At 32.8% G+C, this 22035-nt stretch overlaps 1 protein-coding gene across 1 annotated transcript; it reads right to left on the minus strand.

The window, feature by feature from the left end:
* Window positions 1–1081: 1081 nt before the first annotated feature.
* On the minus strand, window positions 1082–17936 carry LOC124357438 (translocon-associated protein subunit gamma). The gene is made up of 5 exons (XM_046809248.1): window positions 17600–17936; window positions 11338–11465; window positions 7337–7428; window positions 5698–5829; window positions 1082–1233 (listed from the first exon to the last, which is right to left on the minus strand). The coding sequence occupies exons 1-5, from the start codon at window positions 17730–17732 to the stop codon at window positions 1167–1169; spliced, it is 552 nt and encodes a 183-aa protein (XP_046665204.1). The 5' UTR covers window positions 17733–17936; the 3' UTR covers window positions 1082–1166.
* Window positions 17937–22035: the final 4099 nt, after the last annotated feature.

Below are 22035 nucleotides of genomic sequence, written 5' to 3' on the forward strand. Positions count from 1 at the left end.
CTTACAGAAGTGTTTAACCCTTAGAGCGCTGAATGTAAATTTCTTTATGTCCCTATAACGTACAAATAGTTTAAATAACTTAATGCTAATTTTCTAAAGTTCTATTTGAGTTAAGATTTCTAAAGTTGCTATAGGACATAAAAAATAAAAACCAAATCTATAAAAGACACAATTTTTACAAATATAATAGAAACAGGAAAACAATACATAAAGAAAAAGGGGAAAAAATCTTATCAACAAAAACTGAAATTCTAATTAAATTCATCCTACAGCTAGCAGTAAACTATGTTTGGATATAACATATAATACACAATTTTAAATAGGAACAGAACTTGCACCAAGGTCTCAAGAATTGCACTATCATTCTCCCTACACAAAAAAAGCCATCAAACACACCAGCATATAGTGCAAAATGACTTTGGTTGCTATGACAACCCAATTTGGATCAACAACGAATATTTCACATCTGCTGTCTGGTGTTCAGTTAACAAACTAACACATATATTATACCCAGTTTTAAGAATTACACTTCACAATAGAGGACTAAAGCTTTGATTGTGACATTTACCATCAAACGCATTAGAGCCACTTTTACAGTGTGGGATTTCCCATAATAAATGTAGGAAGGGTTAGTTCAATCTAATTACATGGACTTTTTTCAAGATTTATTACTAACAGTAGTTAGCTATCTAGAAGTTTATTAGCTAAAAGTTTGACTAAAAACCTACAGCTAACATAACTTTTACTCCTTATTTTATTTGTTTTTATGTACTTGTTTGATAAGATACAAACATAACAACAACACAGTCATTAAAAGCTGAAATAAATTAACAGAGTACACAACTTTAAAAGTCAAAAGGAAACATCAAAGAACATACCATCCCACAGGAGGAGCAAAGAATCCCAATCTCCCACTTCACTGAATGACTACTATTTCTTTTATTTTGCATAAGTTACACACACACATGGGTCTCTGTGTCTCACAATAATGTAGCCTTATTCTTAACAGCAAACCTTAGTTCACAAGTTAGCAGTAGTTTGACAGACTCCTTTCTCCTCACAGTGGGACTGTAAACACTCATCATTATCAGTCCAATTTATTAAACGTAATAAATACTTTGTATAAAAAATGAGTAAGAAACCTATAACCACACGAGTTCTTAAAGTTACTTGGTTCCTGTGGATAGCAGAGCCAGTAGACCTCCAGCGAGACCAACAGACAGGACGTAGTTACTGGTCACTTGAATCAAGGAGTTGTATAATTGAATCAGACTAGTGTAAAGGATACTGTAATACATACAAATAAAAATACCAGTTGGAATACTATTACTATACCATAGGTATGTTAGAACTTCAAAATAAAAAAATATAAGAAGTAATATAAAATAAAATGATTTATGCATTTTAAAACACACACTTGATTGACATGAGTAGCTTCCACAATTATTTATCAAAAATTTCATTTTTATATTGTATTCTAAGAGATCTGAATGTATTTTGAACATACATTGTTTATTACTTAATATTTTAATATTCTACTGCATAAAAAGCAGTACATAATATATTTTCATTGCATTTATTTATTACACTGACATACAACCAATTTCGCAAAATGAGTAAAACAATTGTTTTATCATGATATTATATTCACCCTTTTAGCCCCGGAGTCCGATATATCGGACAGAGGTGGTCTAGCTAAAATGCCCAACGTCCGATATACCGGACGTCTCGAGAATTTAATGTAGCTGGCTAATAATATGTCCAAATGCCATCAGTTTCGGTATAGTAGTCGGTGAAGAAACGGGCTACATGCAAAAACAATAAACCTTCCAATTGGCATCGTATTTCGTCGTCGTTGAGCGTAGTTTATTTGTCGATGTCAGCTGTCAGACGACTTCAGTTGCATTGTTGTTGTATGCTCACTTATAACCTCAATTAGTTTGCGTGATTGAAAGCGGTTGTTTTTCGTGTGGTTTATTCTATTATTAGTAAACATCGTAGAGAAAAGTTACCAGTGAGTGAAAACACTTTGATAAACACTATTATTGGTACTTTGGGATTATACCGACCACATCCAGACATGAATCGTTATTTGACATTTTGCTTCTACTGATTACTAGATTAGCGTAGAACAATATTTCGTCAATATAAAACAGGAATTGTCTTATCGCAAACCCCTCCCCATCCTCAGACAGAGGTCAAAGTCGAGCGTCTAGTAGATAACGTGATTGCAGAGTCTCGCCGCCCGTTCAGCTGGTGCGTCGCTTTGTTGTACTTCCGTGTTTTACCTCTACATTTCTCCAAACACAAAAATTCAATAAAAATAAACATGATCAAACTAAAACTAAACTCTTTATTGAAAAAACACTCAAAACTTGTTTTTATTCTTGATCACACTCCGCCACCCAAAATGCGAGTGCCATGCCTTCGCGCTGATGTCAACGAAAGAAAAACATCCCTCGAGATAGTACCTATCAGTAAAATATCAGATTCTAGAGGATCTGATCAGAAATATAAATTGAATTGTAATGGAAAGGCAATTATGTACCGTGCAAATCATGTGATGCCGCGTGGCCTGTCGTAATCAGGATTCTCGAGAACGATAAGATAACAGCAACAACAATACCAATAACAATGCCTGGAAATGCTTGTAAGTTTGTAATTTTGTAATTAAAGAGTTGTTTTTTTCGTTCTATCATGTTTGTTTCTATAAATTTATATTTTTGTGTTCTTCATACTGGTGTGGTCGGTATAATCCCAAAGTACCCTATTATTAGTGGTGAATGTGCTAATTTTGAAGACAATAAATTGAGTTGTTTATATAGAATGTATATATTGTAAATATTATTTCTTTTACTTTTTTGAAAAATTAAACAAGTTTTAGTCTTACAAACCATTACAATTATTTTGTGTTATTTTACAATTGTTATTATTTCAAAATTACAAAAACAAGTATACATATCTGTATACTTCTACTGACGTGTATTTGGAAATATATGAAGAAGTGCTTATGCAGCAATACAATTAATTGGATATATCTCCTGCATTTATCAAGGAAAGTTCTTCAAATTTTGTGTGTGTAGTAAGAAATATGTGTACAACAAAATTGCTTCATTTTTCAGGGGCTACAATTTTTTTTCTACCCTTTATGTATGTCCAAACTATAAAAAATAAAAAAATTAAATTTTTTTTATGTATAAATACGCTAAAAAAAACAAATCATTCTGTAAAAGTACTTTTTAACTATTACATCTAAGAGTACACTTATTTGTGAACAATTTAAAACAAAAACCTAAAAATTATCTTCAAAAATAAGAAAACTATATGTATTTTCCCTCAATTCTGCACTACGGTCCCTTATCGCCATGGGCTTTCTGGCAAGTCCATGGAAAAATGGCTGGGGTTAAAAGGGTTAAAATACATCATGATACACTACTATTAATGTTGCATACATCTCATTTTAATTGTTGAGAAAATAATTAATTTAACCCTCTGACTGGCAACGCCGTAAATTACGACTCATTTTTTACCGCTGTGAACTGGGAGAGTCGTAATATACGACTCATTAAACATCGTCTACTATTTACGTCATTCCGAGAATTACCGCTCGAATCGTATTAAAAGTTATATTACTTTAATCAAAAGATTTCTAATAATCTATTCACTTTTACGACTCCAGTCGTGTGTTGTGTTGTGATCATCATGGATAACGATTTGCCGTCCAGTGAAATCCGTGAAATACTTCATAATAGTGATGATTCAGATAATGATAGTGACATTTCTGTGAATGTGTTTCCTCCCGATGTATCTCTAGAGGATTACTATAATGGAAGTGATGATAATTATGTTGCATCTTGTATATAGTCTCATTTTTTTCAATTGTAATTTTATTTGTAAATAAATGTGTTTATAACTATATATTTTCTTTTTGAGCATAAGTAAGTGGACATTTAGTATATTTTGGACTTTTAAATAAAATTAATTTTGTGTTTCGCTTGAATGGGATAATATAAAAAAGTGTTTTTTGAAAAACAAAGTTTTGACTTCTGATCATCAAACATCCACCGTTATTTAGAAAAGTCAAATAATAATTATTTGTATTTTATACAGAATATCCTGCTGAGTAATTTGATGTATAACACTTTATGTTTTCCCCAATAAATAATTATACAGGATAAAAAAATTCAAAACTCTGCACAAAGCTTCAAATTAGTGTCCCAGTAAAGGTTTAAATGCGCGCCAGCCAGAGAAATGCCAGGGTTAAAGCCATATGGCATTTTAGGAACTTTAACGTTTCAAAATAGTGTGTTATATATGTGCTGTATTGTAGTATATACAAATAAATACAAAAAAGTTCAACAAAAGTAAATAAAATATATACAATGGTTTTTCTTAATTTATATTTTGTTTCTTTTTTACATAGTTTTTACCTACTTTTGTACAGTTTATTAATGTCAATGAAATTTTATTATTGACAATACTATTTTATAACTCTGCTTAATAAACTTGTTTTATATTAAAGTATGGGGATGCACAACCAACATGTTTATATCTTAATACACCAAATAGAATTTCCTTACTTGCTTGCCAAAATCCTGAAATGATGCTTTAACAACTTTATTTCAGTAAAGTAAATTTTAATTATAACCAACAATATTGAGCAAGAATTAGATGTTAATTAATCGGATTTCATACAAATCTGCAATAATTTGCCAACGTTTGTAAAAAGTGAACAATAATTGGTAAAGAAGCAAAATAACTATATAAAAAAATGGCTTTAACCTTTTTTATGTATTGAATTTGAAAATTTTTGTATGTAATACCAAGATAAACATATCATTAAATATTTCAACTTATACTTTTAGTAATAAACTAGAAAATGTAACTAAATGCTAGTATACTGTGGGGTTTGCACTTGTGCATTTGCATGAATTCAGTCTCTTTGTTTTTGATTATTTGGCAGGGGCATGTATAATTACAGGGGGGTGGCAACATAGCCTAGCCTTGCCGCCACTTGCATTTGTAAATAGTGTAAATAGTAAAATTTAGTTAGTTATTTATTTTATTGTGACGCTTTCAATCCAGCAACGCTGGTCAATGAAGAAGACATCAGGTATCAGGTATTATTTGATTTTATAGTAATTAAAGATTTATATGTGCATATCAATGAGATCTGTAGTTCCAGTGTGTAAAAAGTGCATGTTTGATTAGATCTGTTGTAAGAAATTTTTGTGTGAGTGCATGTGTCTGTGTATATGTTTTTTCCTTATCGTGTATGTGGTGTGAATGTAGGCGTGAGTAAATGAGATTGTGTATTGTACACACTCTCTCCCTCCCTCCCTAAATTTTTAAGTTGTATTTTTAACCTTTACCTCTATAGTTTAATTGGACTAATTCAAATTCACTTTCACTCACTATTTTGAGCAAAAGTGTAGTTTTAACTCAATTAAAAAATTTGGTAAAAATTTTTGTATGACAGCTTTGTAGTCTATTATGTTGGAAACATTGCTCTAAATTTATCTTTGACCCATGTAAACAATTCTTCTTAACTAAACTTAACTAACTAATTATTGGGCAATGTAAGCTTATGAGTCAAGTATAACAAACTGATAAAATCACCACTCCTAGGGGTTCAAACAATCAAAATTTTAAAAGTAAAAACTTACAGTAGAACTTAAAGTATGTTAAAAAGGATACATGGCAGGTGTGAAACCTTTCAGAAGATAAAAGCTGCTGAAGATAACGATTGCCAAGAAAAGAGCATTGTTGTAGAAAATTGAGAATGTTGTGGCTTCGTAGTCAGCTACTTCATTTTTCTTCCATAAGATCCTAAACATGTAAAAACCATTAACATATACTTGTTAAAGGTCCTCCTGAAATATCTGAAGAATAAATATAGAATTATTTCCAATTAAAATATATATATATATATATATATATATATATATATATATATATATATAGGAAAGTTATATCATTTTTCATGCAATATCCAAGACTACTTAATACTATGTATTCCAAATTTTATGCACACTGAAGGGATCTTGAAAACTATGAAAGATATAGCAAAGATTAAATGGACAAAGTAGTGTGTAATAACAAGACCAACAAATTAATGTGGTCAAGTTGATTATTGGTTGCGTTGTTCACTCACTACGCTCAAAAATTTCTAACTGTCACGGTCTTTTATTAGCAGCTATATTTAAACAATTTTTACATGAAATCTGCATGGAACTTCTTCTAGTTTTTAAATATTATAATGAAAAATTTTTCACAACGACCCATTTTTCACATTATAAAAAAATTGATTTTTCACATTATAAAAAAATTGATTTTTTACTGATAAAAAAATGTTTATACTTTCCTCATGTTATTTATCAAATAATTCAATAATTCTTGCTTCAGCGGGCAAATAGGAGAAAAAAAAGCAATGTACATAATATTGAAACTTAAACTTCTAGGAAGAATTTATACTATAATCTATAATCAAATTTATATCTTTATAATCTAATTTTTCAAAATCTATTTGATTTCAGTGCAATAAAATAGGGAAATAGTGTATCTATAAAACGTTGCTATCTGGAACCAATACATTTACAGCAGAAATTTGACTAACCGAACTAAATGTCACCGGAACCACCTTGGATACGGAACAACTCAAAAACTACAAATATTGCAAAAAAATATCCTAACTTACAGAATAACTCAATATTGATTAACAAATTGCTGTATTACTGTCCATTATAAAGAATACAAATCATTAAAAATATCACCAATTTCCAAAAAGGTATTTGATTAATGTTTGTATTATGCTCTTGCCTCTCTTATTTACCCAATTGTTATGCTAATGATGAAGAAATATTTCATCGTGAGCTGTGCTCTCTTTCTTCTGTTCAATGTAATCTTGGGTAGCGTCTAAGAGGTTCAATCCATCAGAATAAAAAATTTAACGAATTATTTTTTCTGTCATTTGATACTGTTGGTCTTCGTCAACCCTCTTTTCAACTCTTGGATAGTAAGTAAATAAAAATAACTCAGTTGCAACCAATAAGCATTATAGCTCGAACTAACAATGGCCAGCAGAGAGGCTTGTAAACTTCGTTGTGTTTTGCGGTCCACACTTTACAAACTATTTGGCATCATCAGTGTAATTTCATACATACTTCATAAAAATAATTTTTTAAATAACCCAATGGCTTACATAATTAATTATTATTGCACTTCTACTGTACTTGGAGAGGCTTCTTACAGTACTAAATTCATATAACCTCTTGAAATCTTAAAACATAACAAGAGTTGTTACAAGTTAATTGAAAATAAATGTGAAATAATTTACCTTTCGTCTTTTTCTTTCTTGCTCATCTTTTTATCTTCAGCAAGTTTTTTAGAAACTTCTCGAGTAACAGCTTCTTCTCGTTTGACTGCAACCTAAAAGTTTAGCAATTTTTTATATTCAATCTTACTTTTCTTTTAAATTGTCTGAAAATAATGGTACATATTACATTCTTTCCATACACATGTTTAATATAATTTATATCAATACATTTCACAAATTTATAAAAGAACCCCTTGAATACTAACAGCTACAGCTAAAATCAATGTAGCAAAGGACAAAATATGCACAACTAACCATTTGTTTATTGATTTAACTTTATAATATAATGAAGAATAGGCAAAACATTTTACAGTAACTAATATCTAAGATATACTCAAATATCAATTTTTTCTGTATAAGTACATCAGTGATATGTATCCAAACAATATTACAAAGCACGTTCAGAAAGTAAGTGTACTGGTACTCTCACAGCTGTAGGGAATAATTTTTTGACATGTTGGCAACACTGCCACGTTGCCCGACCCCTCCCCTTCAAAACGAGGTTAGAGTGTTGAAAACTCTTGATGCAGTAGCATCTCTCGTGAAAAATGTTGATCGTATCTCCCGCCAAGTGCGAAATTCGCACAGTCATTCGCTAACTCGTTGTGAAGGGAAAAGTTTCGGTTGAAATTTATAATGAGGTAAAACTGTTTACGGTAATAGAGCTATGAATCGTACGAGTGTGTACAAGTGGTGTCACGAGTTTAAAAATGGCTGTACTTCCGTGCATGACGATCAGAGGAGCAGAAACCTTCAATTGTGACTGACGAACTTGTGGAAAAATTGAGATTGCGACCCGTGACGATCACAGAAACTCTTGGATAATGGAAATTGTCTGCAAGGTGGGTTCCGAAACAACTGACAGAACAGCACAAGTTGAATCGAGTGCAGAGCTCCAAAGAGTTTTGGAACGCTACGAACTCGAAAGCGATTTTCTCTACTCTATTGTTACCGGAGACAAAACTTGTGTTGCTCACTACACGCCTGAAACTAAGAAGCAGTCTCGGCAATGGCGTCACACCTTGTCACCCTCCTCCGCCAAGAAATTAAAAACCAGAATTTCAGCCAAAAAAATCATGGCATCCGTGTTTAGGGACCAGCGAGAAGTTAAATATCTGCCTCACGGGGAGACCATCAACACGGCAAGATACTGTGAGACGCTAAAACAAATTGAAAAGAGGGATTCAGAATAAAAGGAGTACATGCTGACGATGGGAGTTTGGGCCAACGCCACGAAGCAACTCCTGGACTCTTTTGGATGGGACGTTTTTACCCACCCCCCGTATTCCCCTAACCTGGCCCCTTCAGATTTCCACCTCTTCACTTCCCTGAAGGTGCACAGTGGAAAACAAGGTGGGAGACTTCTTCGAGGTAGGCATAAAAAAAATGATCCCGCGGCTCACCACTTGCATTGAGAGGGATGGTGACTATGTTGAAAAATAACTTACATATGTACAAGTGTAACCAAGTATGTTTTTGTTTTAATACATTTTTTTTAACCCTACATAAATTGAGTACACTTACTTTCTGGACGTGCCTCGTAGGAGAGTTAGAACAACCACCAATTCTCCACATGCAGGTGATATCTTGAATTTTGCTTGCAAAAATGGAACACAAAATAATTTTCAGAAATCAGAAAAGTTGTGGATTCAATCCCTAGGGAAGCTTTAATCATTAAATAAGTGCAGTGTCTATGCTCTTGGATCATACTGCACACCCAATCAACGTTTTCTTTAGCAATGGTCAGAATGCAGTCTTCCCGAACATTTGTTGTCTGTCCTGAAGTGAGTGACAGCACCTTAGAAATTCTGGATACCATTTGCTGAAAATATGGTGACCGCTTTGAACTTTTACTATGGCACCAAGTCTAGGGTTAATAAGAAAATAAAAGAATTACTAAAAGGAAACGTTTTTTAAGTAAATCCTTACCGGGTTACAACAAATCCCATAGGTGATCTTGATTGGTCTTTAGTGAGATATCAGCTGACTTTTTATAAGATGAGCATATGGTATGATGGTATGGTATTATGATGTGGGTAGGTGTAAGAGAGGACTTAATAGTCCTCCTCGCCAATTGAGTATGTTTTTCATTGTATTCAATAAAGACATTTTTCATTTCATATAAATTTTCTTTCTCATTAAATCTCTACTGTAAGTAATAAGGCTGGATTAACATCATTTTTATAAAATAAATTAAAATGATGCAGCTAATTTTTGTTTTTCATTATAATATGGATTAAATTTCTCAATTGTTACTGTAAACTATCCAACCATATAGCATAAAATATTATGTAGAGATTTTTATATATTTTTATAACTTTTCTTGTTTATAAGCCCACTTTTGTAAAAGCCTTAATTTGTATAAAAATGATAAGGTAATTTAATTAAATAAATAAATAAAATACATTTATTTTCATGAATCTAATGGACATAGTTGCAATAGACATAGTCAAACTTACACTTAGCCTTAGTGTAGCCTTAATCTTAAGTATTAAATGTTGCATGTCAAATGAAATGGGTCAAATTATATTAATTCATAGTCAACACAACACAAATGAATAATAACAGTATTGACATTTAAAATGTACAACAATACATACGTAATAAGTTAAAAACATATAAATAAATTAAACACAAAAATAAATATTAACATTGAAGTAAGAAACACATTTTTACATAAGATCTGGGGTTTAAAATTTACAGAAGAGAAATAATTACCATTTTCAAAATCAGTTACACTATAAAGTGCTTGAAGAATCAACCAATTTTTAATTTTTGTTTTAAAGCTGTTAAATGGAAGGTTCCTAATGTTTAAAGGCAATTTATTAAAGTTTTATACAAACAAAGCTATGAGACCTCTGGTGTTGTAACAGTGGATTGAACCTCTTGAAATAAAGTTATTTAAGTTTTCCTTGACATGGGCGAGACCTTGAAAATTAATAAACTAGGTAATATGAGTTAATTTTAAGCTCAGGACATATAGTTTGACATGAATCTCTATCCGCCAGACCTGTTTTTATTGCCACACTAAAACTTTTCCTCTGGGCTCCACTGGAATTATCCCAAAGAGTAATACCATAAAATAAACATGAATGAAAAAATGTATAATAAGCTTGTATCACTAAATCTAAATGAGTACACCTTGTTAATTTACGGATCAGAAATAAATTAGAAAGGTAGGTACATAAACGCTTTGTATGAATGTTGCTTGTGTTTTGAATCCAAATTAATTCCAAGAAGTTTAACTGTCTTATACAAAGTAAATTTACTCAAATTAAAAATAATTTCTTCAGTTTTATCATGTTTTAAGACAAGCTTATTGGATAAAAACCAAAGATCGCGACGCTCCCTCATATAATTGATTACCAGTTCATTATGTTCTCGCTCATGACTAGATGTAAAAAAGTGTGGTGTCATTGGCATAAAGAAGACACTTTTTCAGGAGAAAATTAGGAAAATCATAAACAAAAAGGATAAAAAGAAGGGACTAAGGACAGAGCCCTGAGGAACCACGGATCTTTGGTCTCCAAGATTTAATTATATATGTATAACCAAACAAAATTAATTCCCTAATGTGATAAGATGCTTTAGTGTTTATAACATGTTAAATGTTCACACCACTCTTAGTAGGCATCACCGGCACAGCCGAGCGGAGCGCACCAACAAATATTGGCTTTAGACAAACTAAATTACATTACCATAAAATATTTTTATTCATAGGAGATCATATATATATTCTTATTTTTAGCATTGAACATGTTAAAAATTTAATATTTTAATTTATTTCCAAATGGAGATCACTTTCTGATCAGGTCTCCCTTAGCTCCTGAATACTGGTCTAGTCATACACATTAAAATCAAACATAGAATATCTGTTTCTCAATAACTTTTAACAATACTGTAACAATTATAAGAATTATCTCTTTTTTCTACAGATTAATTAATTTTAAAACTGTACTCACCTTGTGTTTCAGAACAAACTTTGTATTTTTGTAAGCAAGAGCCACTAGATAGGTGCTTCCAAAAGTAACAACAATGAAGGGGAGAAATGATGTATACAAATCAATCATGTGTATTCTCCAGAAAAGCCCTAAAACATGCACAAGCACAATATTAATGATCATTACAGCTATAAAAACCACACTACACAAGGAAAATTACTGATACAAAGGGTTTTGGCTAAGAACAATGTATTTTTTTGTTTATTTAGAACAAATTGTTTTGCTGTATATTAACTTGAGTAAATCTTTTCCACAGTAATAGCAGAGTAATAATTGTGGAAAGGACGATTTTTTCAGCACGTGACAAAAGAAATGTATTGACCTACACCTTAGTAGTGTTTATGATACATTACATCAGGATAGATCTATCAATGTCAAGGCCTAAGAAGAACTCCGCTGAATGTGAAAGATGCCCTATTGAACATACATACGCTTACAAGAGGCCATCATTGCCTGGATCAAACCATTAATTAAATTTGATACACACATTAGTAGTGTTGATGACACATTAACACTCAAATCAATCAATACCACTCATCACTCATTAATCTACCAATTTTAAGGCCTAAGAAGAACTCCGCTGAATGTGAAAGATGCCCTCATGAACACATATCCTTACTGATGGACTATCATATCAATGCTTGAATATAATGTGCCACTTGTGACCATTTATCCTCCTACTGAAACATAGATGACTAATAATCCATCATTGTCATATTCCCTCAAAAAGCTCTTACCACTGTTCATATTACCTTTTGTGATATCCACAAGTGAAAAAGCATGGCAGGCATTCACAACCTGGCAGGCATTCACAACCTCCCTAGGACAGTACAGACTCAGATGAAGGGGCCTTGTCAATATTGTTCAGGCAACAGAAGTACTTGTGCCCACTGAAGAGTTCAGTGTCATAATACCCAAACTAATTGTGCCTCTGATTCAGGTATGAATTAATCTTCAACATGAGAGGTGCAATCTATTGGCCTCCTCTCTTCTCGTCCAATGATCATTTCCACTCTTGGAGGATGCAACTCATCTTCTCCCAGGGAGTTAAAACCAAATAAAAAAATGCAAGAATAAAATGCAACATACGGACATGTGCGTACCATCGGAATCTATCTTATTCTAGCATAAAGACATATCCATATTTTCTTATTTTAGTTTGTGTACTGTACATTACAATTCACCAAAGTATTGTAAATGTGGAGGGATGCGTAAAAATATTTATTTGTAACTGTCACTAAGCAAGCTGGAATACGTGTTACACCAAATATAACCAATAAACCAGTATTATTTTCTATGCATAGTTTCATCTGATAATACATGGCACAGGATATGGATAGCCAATAGGCGACTGCTTGCATCTACACCTGTGACTGTTAGCTGGTGGCAACCAGTCAAAACTGAGCAAAAAAAAATTGTTTGTTTATTATTTTATGTAATGAGAAAAATCAAATAAAATAAACTCTGGAAACAATAAAAGTGTTTTAAATTCCTAAGAGCATGCAAACCATATCCTAATTTTCTTAAAAGTTTTAAAGCGTACAAAATGTACAAAATCCTATCCTAATGTCAAATTTTTTATTTATGTTATTATTTATTAAAACAAGAAAGAAAAGGCAGTTATAAATAATATAAAGAATTATTTCTTTTTTATATCAATTAAGATACAGATTACACTAATATTTAAAGGCTTTAAGACATCACTTGTGAGCAGTTGGTACATTTTCAAGTCATGTTTGTATCAGAATAATACAAAATTATAAATCTATTACAAATATGAACATTTTATTAAATTTTAATCTTGTATGTATACATCTCTAGTCTGGCAACACAAACTGAAAAATATTATATGAAGAAAACAAGTATATACACTTTTAAAATTAAAATATATTATAGAACTAGCAGTTGCCCGCGGCGTCACACGCAATTTCCTATTGAAAAACAGTACACTATATTCACGTATTCTTTTTCTATCACTTTCTAAATACTCCTGAGATAATTAATAGCCGTTCCTTTGTGAGCCTCTTGGGTAAATTATGAAGACATGTACCATATTTCCTGTCTCTATCTTTCGTGATGTTTGCTAGGTGTTGATAAGTTATTCCGTACAAATAATTTATATGGATGAATCTCGATAAACTAATTAGGTTACAAAGAATCAAATTCGGTCTGTTAAAATTAATTTTCTGTCTCAAGATATTTCCACTATTATTGTGGAGTTTGCCTTATGCTCCGGTCAAGAAAATGTATCAACGAAAACCAATTTCGATCTAACCAAATTCGATTACCTTATGTGCAAACATTCACGGCTTTGTACAATGAGGTGGTTTTTATAACACTGTTTAATAGTTTTTTTTCATTGCATTAGATAGTTTATTGATCATTGGCGGAATCTAAATTTAAAATTAGGTAATAACTTCTTCTATGCAATCTGCATTACACTACTGATCAAGCACTTTACAATAATAATTTTCTAAATTTTAAATGTAAACAAATATTGCCCCTTTGATAAACTTCAGCTGTTAAGTATCAGTTTACTTTGTATTACGTGTTGTAGCGCAGTCTGCTGGATCAAAGGTAAAACATACCAAAATCAACAACTACTTACAAATGAAAAATTAATTAATAAAACATTTTCTAGTGGACCAAATTGTGAATCTAAACCATTCTCGAATTCCATTGAAAACACACAACAAATTTCATCAAAATCGGTCGTCGTTTAGGAGGAGTTCAGTCACATACACACAAACACAAGAAATATATATATAAAGATTTTCGACCTAGAATGATATTTTACGCTAGTCTATACAGGTTTCTTATTAACACAGCATCTGATCAGGAGTAGCTCTCATATTTTTCGAAGGACCAAAGTTAAAGACCAAGAACATCCCTGTGTCAAGCTTTGGTAGAGGTGGACAATATGGTAACAGCAAATCTCTTGTTGGTTGAGGATAAGTGTGGGCTGTACAAACCACGCCATCAACTATCTTCTCTGCTGCTCTGGGGCTTAGTTCATGATAATCACCAAAGCATCTAATTAAATAGGTCCAATATCACAATCACTGCACTAAATAGCATGTTCATTTTCCTTTTTTGCAATGACACATTTGTTGAGAACAATTATGTAATCAGAATGGATAACTCATAATATACAAGGTAGCAACAAACGGTGCATAGTGCAAATTGTAGGGCAATCTCTTCTTTCTCCCTTCCCCAGACAAAGTGGAAGCTACAATCACAGCTGCCAGCCTGTAGTCAAATCGGTACTTTGGGATTATACCGACCACACCAGTATGAAGAACGCAAAAATATAAATTTATAGAAATAAAAATGATAGAACGAAAAAACAACTGTTTAATTACATAATTACAAAAATTTCCTGGTATTGTGATCGGTATTGTTGTCGCTGTTATCTTATCTTTCTCGATAATCCCGATTAGGGCAGGGCGCGGCATCACATGATTTGCACGGTACATAATTGCCTTTCCATTACAATTCAATTTATATTTCTGATCAGCCCCTCTAGAATTTGATATTTTACTGATAGGTACTATCTCGAGGGATGTTTTTCTTTCGTCGAGCACTCGCATTTTGGGTGGCGGAGTGTGATCAAGAATAAAAACAAGTTTTGAGTGTTTTTTCAATAAAGAGTTTAGTTTTAGTTTGGTAATGTTTGTTTTTGTTGAATTTTTGTGTTTGGAGAAATGTAGAGGTAAAACACGGAAGTACAACAAAGCGACGCACCAGCTGAACGGGCAGCGAGACTCTGCAATCACGTTATCTACTAGACCGCTCGACTTTGACCTCTGTCTGAGGGTGGGGAGGGATTTGCAATAAGACAATTCCTGTTTTATATTGACGAAATATTGTTCTACGGTAATCTAGTAATCAGTAGAAGCAAAATGTCAAATAACGATTCATGTCTGGGTGTGGTCGGTATAATCCCAAAGTACCGTCAAATCTGTATGAGTCATCTCAGACACAAACCAAGTCAATGAAAACTAAGACAGTTTCAATGAAAAAAAAAAAAAAAAAAAAAAAAAAACAAAGCAATCTAAAGAGGCTACGCTGTTAGTACTTCGTCTCGGTTGCTGATGTAAACGGATACCTAAAGCACTTAATGCATAAAATAATAGTCTAAATAGCCTATTGTAACAAAATTAATATGTTTGTTTCACAAATGTTAATAGGTCCACCACTTATGTATGAATCTACACAACCTTAGTTGTGATTCCCTCAGCTACAGAGCCAAACGCACTTAAATCAATACTATCAGATGACAGGTATGGTACAAGGTAAAATAAGCTTTAATGTTAGAGGTTATTTTTCCTCTAATGTGCTATTAGGGTAAATGTGAAAAACAATGCAAGGTTTCATGGGGTGAAATGACAAAATGAAATTATAGAACATAAAATTATTTTCTTGTGCAGAGCAATAGTTCTTTGTTGTACATTTGCAAGGGGCTTCACATGGTCTTGTTATGACAATGAGTCAACCTCGAATTATTTCATGATGATGTCAGCTGTTGTGCCATCTATGGATACGTAAAATAACAATACTGAAATCGGGAGGATTTTGACAGAAACAAATGGTTTTTATTAATTTAAACCTTCTGAGAATAATAGTTAATGTAGGTGGACAAGAATGCCTTTGGCCATCGAACAAAAAACCTCGAGGCAGTACCTATCACTAAAAGATCTGACCACTAATGCCTCCAGCCATTAATGTGAGTTACAAAATGTGACTTAACAGAGCAAACAAATATTGCAAATTCACTGAACCATAAATTCCTATTACCTTGGAAAACATGTTGTTCCACTTTTCATATTCTACAACTTAATTATTTGCCATTTTCATCCTCTTAAACCTTATAACGTTTTGTTCAGGAGGATTGCAAGAGATTAACGTGGATCTTGTGGATAACAAAATTTGATAACGTAGACCCAATGCAACCAAACTTTCTACAAACGAATAAATGGTTTAAAACAACACACTATTACACAGAGAACTCATACTTTCACTCTGAAAACATGATAACCAATTAAATTATTTATAATATTCTTGGAACCATTTAAAACACTGCTCAGCGTTTATAAATCATTTTGAGCCAATATATACATATTGATTACCATTTTTCTTGTTGTTCTCATTATTAGCCTTATCATGCATCAACGAAATAATAGCTGGTAATAACATCACTAGTCTAAATAAAGAAAGCTATGTTTAGTTATAAATATAAATGACATATTCTATAGTATCGATATTTAAAATCGATAATCATCAACTGATTGTGTTGGTGGCTGCTTATTACCCTATAGACTACTGTAGCTGAACACTCCGATAAGCTATCAGGAACACTTAAGGTTGGAAAAAAAACACAAAGCACAGCACACAAATATACCACTAAATGGCATTTCCATTTCTAATATTTAAAAGCGTGGATATTTGTGATTTCCCCCCTCTAACACCATATATATATTTTTGTTCAGGAGGATGAGCAGAACACTTATAACATTGAAATTACCATTGGTAACTTTTAATGGTATTTATTTACAATAGAGTGACCATGGAAAATGGACTTTTTTTCATGGGTTGGGCATTTATAGCCAAGTATTATTATCACAGGTGCATATAAACTGGGGGGAAAGTATATTATTGTATTATATTGATGCCTTTCGGGCATTATTGCGTTAAGGATGGAAAATAACCGACAACATTTTGTCGAACAACACTTGGAGGGATAAGGAGCAGGGGCATCACGTGATCTGGGATTCGACTTTTTCAGGTTCGAGTAAATTTTTTTTCTAAAAGAGCAAGCAGTGTGCAGCACTGCGCAGCGGGCAGGCATCGTTGACAGGATTAACGTACTAGTCAGCATCATTTCAGTAAAATTGCCAGAGGTACTGTCAAAAACAGAGTTTTCAGAGGATTTCAAAAAATCGTAACTCCTTTGATTTTCGTTGCCGACAAATTTTTTCTTCACTATTGTTTTCAGGAAAAATTGTAGTTTTCAGGAAAAAAAAATGAACATACCTTTCCATGGTCATGTTATTGTACATTGATACCCTTTTAACTTCAATGATACCTTTATTAATGATAGCCCATTTGTAAACTGACTAATTTAAATCATACTTCTGGGGAAAAAATACACTACTGTTTTATACCACTGCAATTATATTCTGAATGTCTCCTGAAGTAAAAATCAAATTATATATGTACTTACAAATTGGAATAGCAGAAACAATAAATGCATTGCCATAAAATAGCGCAGATGACTTTGTTGATACATTTCGGCTGAAATCTTGAAGTAACAGTTCTTCTTCTTTTGTAAAAGTTGATTTTGTTTTTGAAGACATTATGTGTGAATAAGTTGAAAAATCTTATGATCGTATGGTTAAAGCAATAAAAATAATTACTTTAATTAATAATATCACCTCACTATAACTGACCCAATTCAAATGGCTTCAACTAACACACCGTTAGACACAATTCCTTCTTGCTATTAGTGAGAGTTCTGTCCAACTAGGTTCACGATTTAGTTTACGTCATCCACACGAACTTACACGCAGACTTCTAATTCAGTGATTTGGCAGCTGCTTTACATAGAGTAAAGAAATAAGAAAACAAATTTTGGACGTTCCAAGAATAGTAAACACAAATAATTAAGTTTTCATACTAATATGAGTATTAAATTTATTCAAATAAAAAATACAACATATAAAAAACATTAACTATTAATAAGTAAAGTTAACGACATAATGGTTTAGCAACAAACTCTCCTAGAAAAATACATCAATAATATTATTTGAAATATTGTGTTTCTATATCATATTTGGTGGAAATAAGTTATGTTGGTGTGTAAAATAAGAGTATAGAACCACAATGGGATATATCTAATCATGCTTTCACTTATTCATTTACTCCAACTTATCTTGGAAGTTTTCCAAGTCCACACACGAATTAGCTTTCATTCCAAGCACAACGTTTAAAATTTATTGTATCGACTTCTTTACATTATTTTTAGATTATTTCAACTTTCGTGAACATGGCACGTAATATAAAAGACCGAGAAGCAGATAAGGGACTTAGTAAGTAAAGGTCGCTCTCACAAGGTGCAAGATTGTATGGGGTCAGTCATACAATCAACGAAAGGGTGATTAGGCGGTTCTTGTAGGCTGGTGGTAATTTAAGAAGGCGAAGTTTGGATTGTAGGACTATTACAATTTAAAGGGATGGTATTTTTATATTTTTTATACTCTCAGTAGGAGTTCAGCAACGAGTGCCGAGCTGCAACGTTTATTAGCAATGGTATGAAATATGCGGGTTTCAATTATAATTATTCGAAGGCGTCTGAGAGCCAAATCTAAGAAACAGACAACTAGAGATAGGACTACTGTTTACCAGAGATCATCAGGTGCTTGGTTAAGTTGCGTGGGACCACGTCTAATGAAAATTGATTAATTGGAGACTGTTCAGGCAGGTGTTAATTTTGAAGCCCGTTCAGAGTTTGTAGATATGCCAATGCCAGCTTTTAACACTTAGAGGTATGTGGACACCTATGTCCATCACTTAGATAAACGATAACAAGTAACAAATTCCGAGCAGTTTGGAAGTTGATTGCGTAGAAAGGGGTATACAAGCGACAACCAAGGAAACTGTTTGGTCTATGAAGATCAACAGTGGAAGGTTTTCGAACACCAATGACAGCAGAACGCATTTAATTGACATTTTATCAATACTACGAAAAAGGCTCTGAAAAGTGTTGACTTTCCTACAGACTCCACTGCCATAGACTTCAACTGGAACTTGAGATATCCTTTGGTAAAATTTTACCCAGCCTCAGATGAAGTCAGAGAAGCCATTTGCGCTGCAAAATTATCATCCTCTGCAAGTGTCGATGAATTCTCCTCCAGAATAATGCAATTTTGCGTGGACGAATTGGTTCCTCCCTTGACTGGTATAACCAACAAGTCCGTTGCCGAGGGATTATTCCCATTAAATAAAAAAAAAAAACAGCCGAAGTTTTCCGCTTCAAAAAAGGGGACAACATATGACGCACATACGAATATATTTTCCAACTCCAAAATAGACTAAGTACCTTAAGAAGTCAGAGATATCTTCTAGAACATGTATTTGTGCTATTCAAGCATTCATAGCTGAATTTTCCACAGCAGTAGAATCTACAGATTAATTTCTTTGGTTACTTTTTCTTTAAGATCCTTGAAAGAATTGTCCTTAGCAAGCTGAGAACCCACCTCCATCTGAACTGCGATGATCACAAATGCCATCATGGATTCATTCCGGGTCGATCATACATCACGGCCTTGAACGAGGTGATAGAACACAAGACCAATATTCTGAACGCTAGTTCCGCACTAATAGGCACGTTATTGAACCTGAGCAAGTCGTTTGACAGCTTTAACCACAGTCTGAATAAACTGAGATGCCTTGCTATAGGAGAGACAGCACTCACGTGGTTCTAGAGCTATTTCAATAATCGAATTCAACTGAAGTTGAAGAAACTATGGCAGGCTTTTCGGAGACAATCATGTCTAGGCTTCTGAAGATTAAGAGAGATGTACCTCAAGACTCGGTCTTGGAACCCGTTTTCTTCGCACTGTTCATATAAGACTTTCCACTCACTTCGATGGCTTCAGTAGAATAGTCATGTTTTTAGACAACTCTGTTCTCTTCGCCAGCAATAAATCAGCAGGTCACCTCGAAGTGGCCAACTACATCTCAATTAACCTAGCCCAGGAGTACTACTTCAACAATGAATTCATCTTGAATTAAGCGAAAACAACCCAGTCCATTCTAGGAAAACTAAAATATTACGAGTGACCTAATAGAAATATATAATGTTTAGTAATTGATGAATACCCTACTTCCGGTGCTGGAGCTTTTAGTCCATTATTAATACAGAAATGATGATTCTACAATTAATCTTGAATTTTAGATGCTAGGAGATATTTGACTAACACATGTGAAATGAGGTGCAAAACTATAAAAGGAAACGTGTGGACCTTTTCAAACTTTTGTATTTTCTTGTTGATAGGCTGAGGATGCGCTATTTCTTTGTAAATTGTAATCTTTGGATGACTAATTTGGCATATTAGGTATGACACCTTAGTAATATATCATTTGACAAACAATAATATATCTCCACTATATTCTTAAAATGAAATTAATCGAAACGAATGCACTATACTTTTAATAATAACATATATTAATGCGAATTTTGTCATCAGCTCCGTTTCACCTTCCACTTAGTACAGCGTCTGAAATCCGGCGCTGTCACAGTCTATAGAAATCTGAAATCTGGAGTTAATGGCAAGGCGACGACGAAAAAGCTCAAAACGAACTCCACGTCTCTCAAAGACGCCTGCATTTAAAGGAAATTAAACTGTTGAAAAATAGATTGTCTACCATGCTTAGAGATTATATCTAAAACATCGTAATGCACTAAAGTTTGCACCTGATGAGACAGAGAGAATACCTTTTCAACCCTTCTCACAATAGTTATGCCATGAAATAATTCTTAAAACATGTGGGATAGCAGTCATTCTCAGCGTACAAACCCAAAGCAATGAACAAATTAAAAAGTATAATTTTGAAAAAAAAAAAAAAAAAAAAATTAGACTTACCATTAGGAGCTAAGATTTCCCAACAAAATACTTGGAATCAGTTCCTTCAGAAACCCTCCACTCGATTAGATCTCTTTATATATATATACTAATATCAGTCCACCTGATATGATGTTCAAGCATCTCAGGAAACTCACTATGGTAGTTTACTTCTAGCATGTCTTTCTCGAACTGGTCCTGTTTTAATTAGAAATTACAACTGATGTAGCAAATTTTACCCTTTAGTGGAAGGAGTTGAACTTATTCAAGCGAATCTTTGCTATTATCACACGGATACCACCAGGGTACCTGCAGGACTACGTCACAAAATGAAACTAGGGAGAAATGTATAATATTTAGCATAGTACCGGTATGACTGTACTAATTTGTTTCTTGAAATAATTTACATTTAATTAGCTGTTTCTTGATTTGTTTTTTACATTTAATTACTCTTCAATTCTAAAGCTGAATGTTTACAGTTTACTTCTATGATTTTAAAACCTATCTTTTATTTTTAAATATAATTTATTCAAGTCTCATGCATAAGAAACGTCAACTCCTTGAAGCTGCAACTCATTTTATTACATACTGTAAGCCTATCAAATATTTATCGGTTACCAATTTTAATTGGGCCTGATTAAATCTTACCAAAATTATGTATTTTAAATTTCCGTTGAAGTTACATTGAATGGTAATAACTACGTATTTTTGTGTGTATTCAGTGGGGTCATCTTAATGATTTACATGCAAATATATTTTCCAACTCTAAAATCTAATGTACTACCTGAAAGTCAAAATTATCTTCTAGAATATGTATTAGTGCCATTTAAACATAGCATAGTTATAAACATTTATAGCTGAATTTTATAGCTGAATTTTTCACAACAGTAGTTGACTTTAGACTCTGTTTAGTATTACCAGCTCCTAGATTACGCTGTCTGTTTTGAACTGATATGGCAGTTTTAATAATTATAGGCAAATTATGTTTATGTTTTGCTAAACATAATAGGTTAAAATAGCTGATAAGGTTTCACAC

This window comes from Homalodisca vitripennis, chromosome 3 (assembly GCF_021130785.1).
Source record: "Homalodisca vitripennis isolate AUS2020 chromosome 3, UT_GWSS_2.1, whole genome shotgun sequence".
Classification (NCBI taxonomy): Eukaryota; Metazoa; Arthropoda; class Insecta; order Hemiptera; family Cicadellidae; genus Homalodisca; species Homalodisca vitripennis.

What these genes read in the sequence shown, in the direction of transcription:
- LOC124357438 (XM_046809248.1), bottom strand. Translation starts at nt 17,732, where the DNA reads ATGTCTTCAAAAACAAAATCAACTTTTACAAAAGAAGAAGAACTGTTA. An exon ending in TGTTTCTGCTATTCCAATTT is followed by an intron (nt 11,466 to 17,599) that starts GTAAGTACATAT and finishes TGCATGTTTTAG; the next exon opens with GGCTTTTCTGGAGAATACAC. An exon ending in AGTTTGTTCTGAAACACAAG is followed by an intron (nt 7,429 to 11,337) that starts GTGAGTACAGTT and finishes CTAAACTTTTAG; the next exon opens with GTTGCAGTCAAACGAGAAGA.